This window comes from Hylobates moloch, unplaced genomic scaffold (assembly GCF_009828535.3).
Source record: "Hylobates moloch isolate HMO894 unplaced genomic scaffold, HMol_V3 SCAFFOLD_11, whole genome shotgun sequence".
In the NCBI taxonomy this organism is placed as follows: Eukaryota; Metazoa; Chordata; class Mammalia; order Primates; family Hylobatidae; genus Hylobates; species Hylobates moloch.
Genome location: NW_026652286.1, coordinates 75,115,852 through 75,132,330, shown reverse-complemented (window position 1 = coordinate 75,132,330; position 16,479 = coordinate 75,115,852). Strand labels below are relative to the sequence as shown.

The 16,479-nt window shown below is 39.2% G+C and overlaps 1 protein-coding gene across 1 annotated transcript in view; it reads left to right on the top strand.

Annotated features, from left to right (window-relative positions):
- The window catches only part of TMEM123 (transmembrane protein 123), a 55,137-nt gene that overhangs the window by 2,832 nt on the left and 35,826 nt on the right, over window positions 1-16,479 (top strand). The window contains exon 2 of the mRNA XM_032167250.2: window positions 908-964. Coding sequence (XP_032023141.1) covers window positions 908-964 — 57 coding nt within the window. The remainder of the gene's footprint in view (window positions 1-907; window positions 965-16,479) is intronic.

Below are 16,479 nucleotides of genomic sequence, written 5' to 3'. Positions count from 1 at the left end.
AGCACCTAATAATGCTGGCAGTTATTTGCTATCTGCTGCTAAATACATCTACGTAGTCTATTGACCTTGATCTTTTTCAAGTTAATCTTACACTGTATCCTTTTGTGATAAATAGATGATAGTCTCATCAAGAAGAAATTCTCACAAAGAAGAAATTTGCCCAAGAAGTAAAGATAAATCCTTCAAAGTTACTGCTTTTGTTTGTACTTGGAGGATTTTTTTTAAGTAGGGGAGAGTTCATCTTTGTGAAAAGGACACAATAATACAGTTGCTCTCTCCCTATGTGTTATACATATTTAATCTTCATTAGACAAAGACTCAAAACGAATAAAGCACTCTGAAAAGTTGCTTAATTGGGACATAGAAATCTCTTAACATTTTTTCCAAATCTAAAGGTACTAATTTAAAAATTAAAACTGTACTGAGAAGGTGCAGTTAAATAAGAAAATCCTATTTTATCCCTCCATTGTATGAAATCAGGGGTGTTGGTGGGGTGGTGCAAGACCTAGAGATGCCTATGAGTAGAAAGGGCTTCTCCTGAAATGGTCCACTCCACTTAGAAGAGCAGAGCTGTCAGTGGCAGAAATTGGTCCATCTGTCCCCAGTTGTGTGGGTAAATGAATTCTGGCAAAGCTATTGCATTCAGTGGCTGATATATAGTAAGTACTGTGTAAGCGTTTGTTACATAAGCTAGATGTTTATCTTGAAAAACCTGATAATACAGTCTCTTTTACTGACAGCTTCAAGATATGTTTCATAACAACAGGGGCAAAAGTAGAACTTCCTGTGGAATAATCTACCCCCCCCCCACAGCACTACCCCCCCTCCCCCTAGGCAGAAAACCACATACTGCCAGTATTCTTAGTTAAATGTTCTTTCATAACAGGATATTTCTTTATTTTTACAGCATCTACAAACATAGAGAATTCTGGGCTTCCACACAACTCCAGTGCTAACTCAACAGGTGAGTTTTAAAAGATTAAAACAACAAATTTTCATTTGTCTAGGGTACATGAAGTAATAACAGCCAAGGAAGTAGGCATAAGCTGGTTCACTGACCTGTTTTAACCCTGAGTTCTTCACCCATGAATCCCAATAACCTGCCCTAGTGCCCTGTAGTAGACATCAGCAAGTGATAGTTCACTGGATTAATCTTTCTCAGTCTTGTAAAGATGTGAATAAATTCTAAAACAAAAAGCATATCGGAATTTCATGTTACGAATTTTTGAAGCACATTTTTAGATGTGAGGGTTTTGTAGTTTGCCTGTAGATATGAAATGTCAGCACAGAAGTCTGCAGGTCTTGCTGATGAAACAAGTCACTCTAAACTAGTCAGCCATGGCAGCCTTAATATTACCTCTGCTGACTCTAAGGAGACCCTGCTTACATTTCACCCATTAGGCAGACTCAACCCAAACACTTGGTGAGGCCCTTACCCTGTGATTTTAGTTTGGGACAAAGCCTTGGGCCTCTGAGTTCACTAGCATGTAAAGATGCAAGAACCAGGCTGATGTCATCAATATCAGTAGTAAATCATCACGGTATGTTTCTTGTAAACAATTTTTAAGTTATCTTCTCACTGCCCTTAATCTTCACAGTCGACTGAGTTGGAAACTAGAAAAAGGTACACTGATCCTATCACTAACTTGTTTTGTTTACTTTTATTCAGGGAATATTTATTGACTCTAATGAGCTAGCACATTCTAGGTTCTAAGAATACAAAATGGACCAAGCCTTAACTTTTAGGAGTTTTTGGTTTTTGTTTTTTATTTTGTGGCAAAATATACATGACATACAATGTATAACTAACCATTTTTTTTAAGTGTAAAGCTCAGTGGCACTAAGTACATTCATGCTGCTTTGCAACTTGCTGGAGTTTTTATCCCTGTGGGGCATCCCAGTGTTTCACTTAGTTTATGTTTTTGGTTTACTGCTGTTCTTTGTTTCATTATCTCTGCCTTTTCGACTGGTGTCTGGTGGTACGTAGTCAGGACATACTTTAATTCTAGTTTTAGTAATTCTACAGAAAATGTTTTCATTGAGAGGAAAAAAAGTCTAGAGGGATTACTCCAAAATGTAAAGTGGTTATCATTGGGTAGTTGTGAGAGGGTCTTAGTTAAAAACTATTTTATTACACTATTAGATACCTTTTCCTTTTGTCCTTTATTGAATCTAATTCTGCACTACTAACTTTAACCTTGGGTAAACAAAGGAGGTAGAAGAAACATAAAGACAGTAATATTAGCAATAGACACCATTTTTGAATGCCTGCAACTTATAAGATACTCCTCATACATTTACTAATCTAACAGTGGTGAGGTAGGTGTCATTTCTGGTTTACACATGGGGAAATTGAAACTCAAGAGTGGTTAGAAAATGCCCAAGATCACATGACACTAAGTGTCACATTCAGGATTTGAAACCCAGTTGTATTCTAAAACCTATGGCTCTTTATCACACTGTCTGAAATGTGGTGTGGCCTTACTTTTAAAAAATGCTTTTCACTGTGAATGATTATTAAAAATCGACTGAATACTTTGAGGGCAGCTCCAGAGTCAGTGGGATGATTTCAAATGCCCCTTCTAGCACAGGGAAATTTTTTGAGAAAGAAGAAAAGCATTGCCTCAAATTTTTCTAGAAGGAGAACAGATAATACAACTATTAAAAATGTTTTTGCACAGTGCATTTTACTTCTCATAACTGTTGCATTCCTCTTTGTATCTTGAAAACACTTTTGAAACATGTTAAGTTTGTGTATTTTTATAGGATGGATGCTTAACTGTTTTTCTTTTTAGTTACATAGACCATTGTTGAAGCTTTGTTTCTTTGAACATACTGTTTACCAGTTTATTTGGTGCTATTTATTTAGTGCAGTTTCTGTGGCGCCATTATTTCCTCTCACTAGGAAAATAGTATCTTTGGCAAATTCCATTATGATGTGTATTCCAGGAATGTACTGTTGGAAAAAGCGGAGACCGCCTGCAATACTACTTAGAATGTTGGGTGTCTGTCACTTTTATAGGACTCACCACGTTGGAATTTCAGAGAATCTTTTTTCTCTTGTTTTGGTCTCCATCTAAGTTCCTTGAGAGTGAAATCTATGATTTATTCATCCTAACATCTCCCTCTATGCCTGATGCATAGTAGGTATGCAGAATATGTATATTTTTGGTTGGTTGAACTCAGTTGTGGAACGAAGTAGACATTTTGTAATTGCTGACTTGCCTTATCAAAACGCTTTTATATACATTTTGCAGATATGTACTGGTTTGTGCTCCAATCCTATCCATTATTACAGCTGTTTTTCTGTTTATACAGTAATATAGGTACTTGAAGTCAAACAATGGGAATGAAGGTTGCTTTCCAGTGTGCCACTGAGTTACATGTAACAGTTCTATTTTTTTATGTCCTCTAATCATTATTTGAAGACAGCTATACTTTTGACATTCTTGTCTGCAGGGACTTGTTTGACACACTTTCAGCTTATAGAGAAAATAATTTCCCCTTATTTCATTTGCAGTCAGAGTATTTATATTTTAGATTCTGTGGATGGATGAATTTACACTTTATAGTGCAAGGAAGACACATGCCCATATTATTTTTCATAATGGGTTTGGGCAGGGATGTAAGGAAATGTGGCATGGTCTAGATTGGGGCGCACATCTCATCAGTAACTAGAACAGCAGCTCATTATCATTCAGGATACAGCTGTCTCCTTGATCACATAGCACTGATGCTTCCCAACAGAGGGATCTGAGAGGATTGGGTTACCATCATCCAATCTGAAGCTCTTTTCTTGGACATAACTTGCACCAACTCCTTTCCAAAGCCGTTTATCTCTTAATCGTGTATGTACCATTTGTCACGATTGCCATTAGTTTGGTTACTCATCCTTGGCCTAGTCATTTGGGCCACTCTAGTGGGGTTAGTTTTTTCCATAGACATGGCAGGGATGGGTAGTTGTGAGAGGGTATTATTTTAAAAATACTTGATTACACTATTAGGTACCGTTTCCTTTTCTTCTTTATTGAGTCTAATTCTGCACTACTGAACTTTTAACCACAATTTTGAGCACTTGGACCTGGGTTGCATTTAGATTTCTACAGAAGAAGGCAGTAGAAATTTGGGAACAGCTTATTCTGTATTCCAATTTTTACCCCCAATTGCAACAATGAAAGTCTTACTGAAGTGGAAAGAATTTATCAGGTACATAATCCCATATGTCACACTACCTTCTTCTATTTATTTTAGATAAAATGTTCTATGTGTGAAAAGAATATTAGATGGAAACTTTCTGTGAGTTTGTAAGTCAATCGAAGACAGGAACCAGTTGGCCTGACAGGTTGCTTTAGTTGCAAATGGTGATACAGATGAATGATTGATTGATTGATAGATGCAAATGGTGATAGATACAAACAGTGATAGATAGATATACAGACAGATACCAATACTAGTTTTTAACTAGAGATTTGATGTAGGAAAGAATTTTTCTAACTAAAGAATTCATAGTACACTTAACTGCTTCAACTCCTCAGAAAGTTAATTGTGTTCAACTCATGTTTTTGAAATTGCATCTGAAAATTGGTGGTAATTTTTTTATACTTCAAGTTCTAGGGTACATGTACACAACATGCAGATTTGTTACATATGTATACATGTGCCATGTTGGTGTGCTGCACCCATTAACGCGTCATTTACATTAGGTATATCTCCTAATGCTATCCCTCCCCCCACCCCATGACAGGCCCTGGTGTGTGATGTTCCCTGTCCTGTGTCCAAGAGTTCTCTTTGTTCAGTTCCCACCTATGAGTGAGAACATGTGGTGTTTGGTTTTCTGTCCTTCAGATAGTTTGCTCAGAATGATGGTTTCCAGCTTCATCCATGTCCCTACAAAGGACATGAACTCATCCTTTTTTATGGCTGCATAGTATTCCATGGTGTATATGTGCCACATTTTCTTAATCCAGTCTATCATTGATGGACATTTGGGTTGGTTCCAAGTCTTTGCTATTGTGAATAGTGCCACAATAAACATGCGTGTGCATGTGTCATTTATTTATTTATTATTATTATACTTTAAGTTCTATGGTACATGTGCACAATGTGCAGGTTTGTTACATATGTATACATGTGCCATGTTGGTGTGCTGCATCCGTCAACTCGTCATTTACATTAGGTATATCTCCTAATGCTGTCCCACCCCATCCCCACCCACAACAGGCCCTAGTGTGTGATGTTCCCCACCCTGTGTTCAAGTGTTCTCATTGTACAATTCCCACCTGTGAGTGAGAACATGCGGTATTTGGTTTCTTCTTTGCGGTAGTTTGCTGAGAATGATGGTTTCCAGCTTCATCCATGTCCCTGCAAAGGACATGAACTCATCCTTTTTTATGGCTGCATAGTATTCCATGATGTATATGTGCCACATTTTCTTAATCCAGTCTATCATTGATGGACATTTGGGTTGCTTCCAAGTCTTTGCTATTGTGAATAGTGCCCCAATAAACATACGTGTGCATGTGTCTTTATAGCAGCATGATTTATAATCCTTTGGGTATACGCCCAGTAATGGGATGGCTGGGTCCAATGGTATTTCTAGTTCTAGATCCTTGAGGAATCGCCACACTGTCTTCCACAATGGTTGAACTAGTTTACCCTCCCACCAACAGTGTAAAAGTGTTCCTATTTCTCCACATCCTCTCCAGCACCTGTTGTTTCCTGACTTTTTAATGATCACCATTCTAACTGGTGTGAGATGGTATCTCATTGTGGTTTTGATTTGCATTTCTCTGATAGCCAGTGATGATGAGCATTTTTTTCATGTGTGGTGTTGGCTACCTAAATGTCTTTTGAGAAGTGTCTGTTCATATCCTTTGCCCGCTTTTTCATGGGGTTGTTTGAATTTTTTTTCTTGTAAATTTGTTTGAGTTCTTTGTATGTTCTGGATATTAGCCCTTTGTCAGATGAGTAGATTGTAAAAATTTTCTCCCATTCTGTAGGTTGCCTGTTCACTCTGATGGTAGTTTCTTTTGCCATGCAAAAGCTCTTTAGTTTAATTAGATCCCATTTGTCTATTTTGGCTTTTGTTGCCATTGCTTTTGGTGTTTTAGTCATGAAGTCCTTGTCTATGCCTATGTCCTGAATGGTATTGCTTAGGTTTTCTTGTAGGGTTTTTATGGCTTTAGGTCTAACGTTTAAATCTTTAATCCATCTTGAATTAAATTTTGTATAAGGTGTAAGGAAGGGATCCAGTTTCAGCTTTCTACATATGGCTAGCCAGTTCTCCCAGCACCATTTATTAAATAGGGAATCCTTTCCCCATTTCTTGTTTTTGTCAGGTTTGTCAAAGATCAGATGGTTGTAGAAGTGTGGTATTATTTCTGAGGGCTCTGTTCTGTTGCATTGGTCTATATATCTGTTTTGGTACCGGTATGATGCTGTTTTGGTTACTATAGCCTTGTAGTATAGTTTGAAGTCAGGTAGCATGATGCCTCCAGCTTTGTTCTTTTGGCTTAGGATTGTCTTGGCAATGCGGGCTCTTTTTTAGTTCCATATGAACTTTAAAGTAGTTTTTTCCAATTCTGTGAAGAAAGTCATTGGTAGCTTGATGGGGATGGCATTGAATCTGTGAATTACCTTGGGCAGTATGGCCATTTTCATGGTACTGATTCTACCTATCCATGAGCATGGAATGTTTTTCCATTTGCTTGTGTCCTCTTTTATTTCATTGAGCAGTGGTTTGTAGTTCTCCTTGAAGAGGTCCTTCTCATCCCTTGTAAGTTGGATTCCTAGGTATTTTATTCTCCTTGAAGCAATTGTGAATGGGAGTTCACTCATGATTTGGCTGTTTGTCTGTTACTGGTATATAGGAATGCTTGTGATTTTTGCACATTGATTTTGTATCCTGAGACTTTGCTGAAGTTGCTTATCAGCTTAAGGAGATTTTGGGCTGAGACGATGGGGTTTTCTAAATATACAGTCATGTCATCTGCAAACAGGGACAATTTGACTTCCTCTTTCCTAATTGAATACCCTTTATTTCTTTCTCTTGCCTGATTGCCCTGGCCAGAACTTCCAACACTGTGTTGAATAGGAGTGGTGAGAGAGGGCATCCCTGTCTTGTGCCAGTTTTCAAAGGGAATGCTTCCAGTTTTTGCCTATTCGGAATGATATTGGCTGTGGGTTTGTCTTAAATAGCTCTCATTATTTTGAGATACGTCCCATCAATACCTATTTATTGAGAGTGTTTAGCATGAAGGCTGTTGAATTTTGTTGAAGGCCTTTTCTGCATCTATTCAGATAATCATGTGGTTTTTGTTGTTGGTTCTGTTTATATGATGCATTACGTTTATTGATTTGCATATGTTGAACCAGCCTTGCATCCTAGGGATGAAGCCAACTTGATTGTGGTGGATGAGCTTTTTGATGTGCTGCTGGGTTTGGTTTGCCAGTATTTTATTGAGGATTTTTACATCGATGTTCATCTGGGATATTGGTCTAAAATTATCTTCTTTTGTTGTATCTCTGCCAGGCTTTGGTATCAGGATGATGCTGGCCTCATAAAATGAGTTAGGGAGGATTCCCTCTTTTTCTATTGATTGGAATAGTTTCAGAAGGAGTGCTACCAGCTCCTCTTTGTACCTCTGGTAGAATTCGGCTGTGAATCCGTCTGGTCCTGGACTTTTTTTGGTTGGTAGGCTATTAATTATTGCCTTAATTTCAGAGCCTGATACTGGTCTATTCAGGGATTCAACTTCTTCCTGGTTTAGTCTTGGGAGGGTTTATGTGTCCAGGAATTTATCCATTTCTTCTAGATATTCTAGTTTATTTGCGTAGAGGTGTTTATAGTATTCTCTGCTGGTAGTTTGTATTTCTGTGGGATTGGTGGTGATATCCCCTTTATCATTTTTTATTGCATCTATTTGATTCTTCTCTCTTTTCTTATTAGTCTTGCTAGTGGTCTATCAATTTTGTTGATCTTTTCAAAAAACCAGCTTCTGGATTCATTGATTTTTTTTTTTTTTTTTTGAAGGGTTTTTTGTGTGTTTATCTCCTTCAGTTCTGCTCTGATCCTAGGTATTTCTTGCCTTCTGCTAGCTTTTGACTGTGTTTGCTCTTTCTCTAGTTCTTTTAACTGTGATGTTAGGGTGTCAATTTTAGATCTTTCCTGCTTTCTCTTGTGGGCATTTAGTGCTATAAATTTCCCTCTACACACTGCTTTAAATGTGTCCCAGAGATTCTGGTATGTTGTGTCTTTGTTCTCATTGGGTTCAAAGAACATCTATATTTCTGCCTTTGTTTCGTTATGTACCCAATAGTACATAACTACTGGGTACATAGTCATTCAGGAGCAGGTTGTTCAGTTTCCATGTAGTTGAGCGGTTTTGAGTGAGTTTCTTAATCCTGAGTTCTAGTTTGATTGCACTGTGGTCCGAGAGACAGTTTGTTGTAATTTCTGTGCTTTTACATTTGCTGAGGAGTGCTTTACTTCCAACTATGTGGTCAGTTTTCAATAAGTGCAATGTGGTGCTGAGAAGAATGTATATTCTGTTGATTTGGGGTGGAGAGTTCTGTAGATGTCAATTAGGTCTGCTTGGTGCAGAGCTGAGTTCAAGTCCTGGATATCCTTGTTACCTTTCTGTCTGGTTGATCTGTCTAATGTTGACAGTTGGGTGTTAAAGTCTCTCATTATTATTGTGTGGGAGTCTGAGTCTCTTTGTAGGTCTCTAAGGACTTGCTTTATGGATCTGGGTGCTCCTGTATTGGGTGCATATGTATTTAGGATAGTTAGCCCTTGTTGAATTGATTCCTTTACCATTATGTGATGGCCACCTTTGTCTCTTTTGACCTTTGTTGGTTTAAAGTCTGTTTTATCAGAGACTAGGATTGCAACCTCTGCCTTTTTTTGTTTTCCATTTGCTTGGTAGATCTTCCTGCATCCCTTTATTTTGAGCCTATGTGTGTCTGCACGTGAGATGGGTCTCCTGAATACAGCACACTGATTGGTCTTGACTCTTTATCCAGTTTGCCAGTCTGTGTTTTAATTGGATCGTTTATCCCATTTACATTTAAGGTTAATATTGTTATGTGTGAGTTTGATCCTGTCATTATGATGTTAGCTGGTTACTTTGCTCGTTAGTTAATGCAGTTTCTTCCTATCATCGATGGTCTTTACAATTTGGCATGTTTTTGCAGTGGCTAGTACTGGTTGTTCCTTTCCATGTTTAGTGCTTCCTTCAGGAGCTCTTGTAAGGCAGGCCTGGTGGTGACAAAATCTCTCAGCATTTGCTTGTCTGTAAAGGATTTTATTTCTCCTTCACTTAAGAAGCTTAGTGTTTGGCTGGATATGAAATTCTGGGTTGAAAATTCTTTTCTTTAAGAATGTTGAATATTGGCCCCCTACTTTCTTCTGGCTTGTGGCGTTTCTGCCGAGAGATCCGCTGTTAGTCTGATGGGCTTCGCTTCGTGGGTAACCCAGCCTTTCTCTCTGGCTGCCCTTAGTATTTTTTTCCTTCATTTCAACTTTGGTGAATCTGACAATTATGTGTCTTGGAGTTGTTCTTCTTGAGGAGTATCTTTGTGGCATTCTCTGTATTTAATGAATTGGAATGTTGGCCTGCCTTGCTAGGTTGGGGAAGTTCTCCTGGATAATATCCTGAAGAGTGTTTTCCAACTCGGTTCCGTGCGCCGCATCACTTTCAGGTACACCAATCAGACATAGATTTGGTCTTTTCCCATAGTCCCATATTTCTTGAAGGCTTTATTTGTTTCTTTTTACTCTTTTTTCTCTAAACTTACAGTCTTGCTTCATTTCATTCATTCAATCTTCAATCACTGTTACACTTTCTTCCAGTTGATCGAATCAGCTACTGAAGCCTGTGCATGCGTCACGTAGTTCTCGCACCATGGTTTTCAGCTCCATCAGGTCATTTAAGGTCTTCTCTATTCTATTTATTCTAGTTAGCCATTCGTCTAATCTTTTTTCAAGGTTTTTAGCTTGTTTGCCGGGGGTTCGAACATCCTCCTTTAGCTTTGAGAAGTTTGTTATTACCGATCGTCTGAAGCCTTCTCTCAACTCATCATAGTCATTCTCCATCCAGCTTTGTTCTGTTGCTGGCGAGGAGCTGCATTCCTTTGGAGGAGAAGAGGTGCTCCGATTTTTAGAATTTTCCGCTTTTCTGCTCTGGTTTCTCCCCATCTTTGTGGTTTTATCTACCATTGGTCTTTGATGATGGTGACATACAGATGGGGTTTTGGTGTGGATGTCCTTTCTGTTAGTTTTCCTTCTAACAGTCAGGACCCTCAGCTGCAGGTCTGTTGGAGTTTGCTGGAGGTCCACTCCAGACCCTGTTTGCCTGGGTATCACCAGCGGAGGCTGCAGAACAGAAAATATTGCAGAACAGCAAAGGTTGCTGCCTGATCCTTCCTCTGGAAGCTGGGAGGTGTCTCCCATTTAGGCTTCCCGGGGGTCAGGAACCCACTTGAGGAGGCAGTCTGTCCGTTCTCAGATCTCAAACTCTGTGCTGGGAGAACCACTACTCTCTTTAAAGCTGTCAGACAGGCAAGTTTAAGTCTGCAGAAGTTTCTACTGCCTTTTGTTCAGCTATGTATGCCTTGCTCCCAGAGGTGGAATCTACAGAGGCAGGCAGGCCTCCTTGAGCTGTGGTGGGCTCCACCTAGTTCAAGCTTCCTGGCCACTTTGTTTACCTACTCAAGTCTCAGCACTGGCAGACGCCCCTCCCCCAGCCTCGCTGCCACCTTGCAGTTTGATCTCAGACTGTTGTGCTAGCAGTGAGCGAGGCTTTGTGGGTGTGGGTCCCTCTGAGCCACACGCGGGATACAATCTCCTGGTGTGCCATTTGCTAAGGCCATTGGAAAAGCGCAGTATTAGGGTGGGAGTGTCCCGATTTTCCAGGTACCGTCTGTCATGGCTTCCCTTTGCTAGGAAAGGGAATTCCCCAACCCGTTGTGCTTCCTGGGTGAGGCAATGCCCTGCCCTGCTTCAGCTTACACTCCGTGGGCTGCACCCACTGTCCAACAAGCCCCAGTGAGATGAACCTGGTACCTCAGTTGGAAATGCAGAAATCCACCTATCTTCTGCGTCGCTCACACTGGGAGCTGTAGACTGGAGCTGTTCCTATTCGGCCATCTTGGAACCCGTTGCTGGTAATTTTTAACATCATCCAATTTTGTTTAAAGGAATGAAATGTAGGAAAATAATGCAATATTATGCTCACTTACTCAGTGAACAGCTATTAGTTTGGACTGCCCACTCTGTTAGTCACTGTTTTAGGCACAAGGCATAAAGTGGTAAATAAGATGGATAAGTTCTTGCTCTCATGAAGATAATATCCAGGTGGAGAGACATAGACTATAAGGAAGTAAACAACTAAAAAGATGATTTTGGGTTGTGATTAAAAATAAATAGGCTGGGCACGGTGGCTCATGGCTGTAATCCCAGCACTCTGGGAGGCTGAGGGGAGCAGATCACTTGAGGTCAGGAATGCGAGACCACCTGGCCAACATGGTGAAACCCCCCGTCTACTGAAAATAAAAAATTAGCTGGGTGTGGTGATGTGTGCCTGTAATCCCAGCTACTCAGTAGGCTGAGGCAGGAGAATTGCTTGATCCCGGGTGTCGGGAGTTGCAGTGACCCGAGATTGTGCCCCTGTACTCCAGCCTGGGTGACAGAGCAAGACTTTGTCTCAAAAAATAATAATAATAAATAAATAAACAGGGTAAAACACCTCTCTACCCCCATGCATAAAGAGGGCAATGTGGAAAAAAGTGACTAGGAAGGGCTGCAGATTGGCTGGTCAGAGAAGCCCTCTCTGAGGTGGGATCATCTGAGCTGAGACCTGCAGGACAGGAAGGAGCCAGCCCTACAAATGCTAGGGGGAGGAACATTCCAGGCAGAAGCCCTGAAACAGGATGAGGAACATATATTTCAATAAAAGAATTATATTTTGAGACATCAAAAACAGAGCAAGCCCCAGCAGACAAGGTCAGAAATGTGGATTCTGAGAACTTAGAATGTGGATTCTTGTTAATGTCTCTAGGTCTTTTTAAATTTTATAGTGATTCTAAACCACTATGCACTTTCATACACTCTGTACTCTCAAGACAGCAGATACAATAATAAATTGGAACTGCACTGGTGCTTTCTTTCCTGAAGTATGCCTCCATTCTTAAAGTTGTAATTAGGACCCAAATTAAATGCTTCCAATTCAGATTAAGGACTACTGCTGTACTTCATTGCGATGTGAACTATGAAAGGGAACATGTAACATTTTAAATGTAAAAAAAAAAAAATTTTTTTTTTTTTTTTTTTTTGAGATGGCATCTCATTCTTTCACCCAGGCTGGAGTACAGTGGCTCAATCTCAACTCACTGAAACCTCCGCCTCTTGGGTTCAAGCAATCTCCTGCCTCAGCCTCGTGAGTAGCTGAGATTACTGGTGTGTGCCACCACACCCAGCTGATTTTTGTATTTTAAGGGTTACAGAGATGGGGCTGGGCTGAGTAACCAGCCTGTCATGTAAATTCTGGGAAAACCCAGGAAATACTGAATTTACCTGTGGGATGGCGGGAGTAGGGAGAAGAAGTCATGATGAATGGGTATTAGAGGAGATAAACAGTGGGGGAAAGTACACAAACTGAAAAAGCACGCAAAAATCCTAAAAACAAAGTGCACAACGGCAACCAAACTAACAGGAAAACAAAACTTGGGGGCATTTTTTAAATATTTGGTTTTTTTCCTTTTCAAAAGCAGGAAAAACAAAAGATGGTGTAGAAGATAAAACATAGGCCAAAAAAAGTAGATGTAGGCCAGAAAAATCAACTACCAAATTCTGGGTTCCTGTTGTTTTTCCATAATGCAGCCATCTGGCTCACAGTGGGTTCAGTCTAAATTCTAGTGTGAATAGGAGAATGAACTCAATTGGCATTTAATACTTGACATTCTTTTTTATTGTCTTTCTTTTGCATTAAATAGTCCTTTTTCACAGAGAACAGGCAGGCTTGCTCTAGATTCCCATGACTTCCTTCTTTCAGACTAAAATTGATGACTTACCCCAGCATGTTGAGTAACACAAAGATTTCTCGTAATAATTTTTCCCAGATGTATGAAGTTCTTAGGGAGAAACTTTGAGTTAAGCAGTAAGTAGAGTTAAACAATAATTGGTTCTGAACATTAACTGCATGGCTCTTCATCTCTTTGCGTGTCTGTATTTTTTAAATACATAATTTTGTTTACAGTCTATTAGTAAAGTAATGCATGCACCAGTCTTCCTGGCTTTGAATTACATTTCTTTATACGGAGTTAAATTGAGGCTGGGCGCGTGGCTCACGCCTGTAATCCCAGCACTTTGGGAGGCCGAGGCGGGCGGATCGCTTGAGGTCAGGAGTTTGATACCAGCCTGACCAACATGGCAAAACCTTGTCTCTACTAAAAATGCAAAAATTAGCCAGGCATGGTGATGCGCGCCTGTAGTCCCAGCTGCTTGGAAGGCTGAGGCGGGAGAATCACCTGGGAGGTGGAAGCTGCAGTGAGTCGAGATCATTCCATTGCACTGCAGCCTGGGCAATAGTGGGAAATTCCATCTCAAAATAAAATAAAATAAAATAAAAAATAAGGAGTTAAACCAAGAATATTTTCATAATGGCTTTTGGTTTCTTCGTTTTGCCTTTTTGTTAAGAAAACTTCATGCATTTTTTTTTAAATATCTTCACTGAGATGTAATTCACATACCATGTAATTAAATTTATATAATTTATAAATTTATATAATCACACACCCCATTTCAAGTGTACAGTCCAGTGATTTTTAGTATATTCACAGGTATGTTTAACCATCACCACAGTCAATTTTAGAACATTTTCATCACCTCAAAAAGAAGCCCTGTGCCTTTTATTTATCACACCCTTATCCTACCTGCTGTTGCCCCCACCACCCCTAAGCAACCACAAATCTACTTTCATTTTCCTGTTCTGGACTTTCATATGAATGGAATCATGTAGTATGTAGTCTTTTGTGACTGTCTTCTTTCCATACTTCATTCTCTTTTATGGCCACACAATTCACGCTATAGGTATGTCACATACGGTTTATCCATTCATCTGTTGATGGACATTGGAGTTGGTTCTACCTTTTGGTATTATGAATAATGCTTCTATGAATATTTGTGTAAACACTTTTGTGTGGACATATATTTTCATTTTTATTGGGAATATACCTAGGAGTAGAATTGCTAGGTCATATGGTAACTTTGTTTAATGAACTGCCAAACTGTTTTCCAAAGTAGCTACACCATTTTAGATACACACCAGCAGTGTATAAGGGTTTTATTTTCTTCATATCCTCACCAGTCCTTGTTGTTGTATGGTTTTTTTGGTTGTATCTATCCTAGTGGGCATATGATGTGTTTTTGACTTGGATTTCCTTGATAACTAATGAGTTGAACATTTTTTCATGTGATTATTGGTCATTTGTATATTTTCTGTGAAGAAATGTTTATCCAAGTCCTTTGCCATTTTTAAAATTGGGTTGTCTTTTTGTTAGGTTGTCTGTGTCTGTTATTTTTTCTGATTACAAAGATAATACAGGTTTCTAGTGGAAAATTATTATGTATTTATTTTCATAGAGACGGAATCTTGCTTTGTTGCCCAAGCTGGTCTCAAACTTCTGGGCTCAAGCAATCCTTCTGCCCTCAAGCAATCCTTCTGCCTTGGCCTCCCAGTGTGCTGGGATTACAGGTGTGAGCCACTGTGCCCAGCCTGTTGTAGAAATTCTGGAAGCAAAGTATATATTTTAAAATAATTATTCAAAGTACTCCCACCACAAAGCTATTATATATTGTGACTATAGCTCAGAATATGTTGTATACTTGAAAATTGTTAAGAGAGTAGATTTTAAGAGTTCCCATCACATATGGATGGCCAGTTGATTTCAGACAAAGGTGCAAGAATACACAATGGGAAAAGGACAGTCTCTTTAATGAATTATGTTGGGAAAACTGGTTATCTACATGCAGAATGAAATACACCCTTATCTCAGACCACATGATTTCCATATGGAAAAATCAACTCAAAATGAGTTAAAGATTTAATATGAATCCTGAAGTTGTAAAACTACTAGAAAAAAATAGGAAAAACTACACAACATTGGTCTGGGCAATGATATTTTAGATCTGGCCCCAAAAGCACAGGCAACAAAAACAAAAATAGACAAGATTACATGAAACTGGAAAGCTTCTGCATAAAAAGGAAACAACAGAATGAAGAGACATCATACAGATTGGGAGAGAATATTTGCAAGCCATATATTTGTTAAAGGGTTAGTATTAAAAATATATAAAGAACTCAACTCTATAGAAAGAAAATAATCCAATTTAAAAATGGGCAAGAAACCTGAATAGACAGTTATTTCTCAAAAGAAGACATGCAGATAGCCAACAAATTGCCGAATATTAAGAATCATTAGGGAAATGCAAATTAAAACCACAATGAAATGTCTTCTCACACCTATGAGAATGGCTATTCTCAAAAAGACGAAAGATAACAAATGTTGGTGATGATGTGGACAAAGGGGGACTCTTGTACACTGTTGGTGAGTATGTAAATTAGTACAGCCATTATGGAAAACCATATGGAAGTTCCTCAAAAAATTAAAAATAGAATTACCATATGATCCAGCAATCCCACTTCTGGGTATTTACACAAAAGACTGGAAATCAATATGTCAAAAAGATGCCTGCACTCCCATGTTCATTACAGCACTATTCACAATAGCCAAGTGTATTTATCTGTTCTCACTGCTATAAATAAATACTGGAGACTGGATAATTTATAAAGAAAAGAGGTTTAATTGAGTCACAATTCCACATGGCTAGGGAGGCCTCAGGAGACTTATAATCATGGTAGAAGGCACCTCTTCACAGGGTGGCAGGAGAGAGAATGAGTGCCAGCAGGGGAAATGGCCAGACACTTATAAAACCATCAGATCTCATGAAAAACTGTCACGAGAACAGCATAGGGGAAACCACCCCCATGATTCAGTTACCTCCCACGAGCTCGCTGCCATGACACTTGGGGATTATGGGGATTACAATTCAAGATGAAATTTGAGTGGAGACATAGCCAAACCGTATAATTTTACCACTGGCCCCTCCCAAATCTCATGCCCTCAGACTTCTTGCATTCCCAACAGTCTTCCAAAGTCTTAACTCATTCCAGCATTAACCCAAAAGTCCAAAATCTTAACCGAGATAAGGCAAGTCCCTTCCACCTATGAGCCTGTAAAATCAAAAGCAAGTTAGTTACTTCCCAGATACAATGGGAGTATAGGCATTGGGTAAATACACCTGTTCCAAATGGGATAAATTGGCCAGAACAAAGGAGCTGCAGGCCCCATGCAAGTCTGAAATCCAGTAGGGCAGTCATTAAACCTTAAAGTTCCAAAATGATTTCCTATGACTCTGTG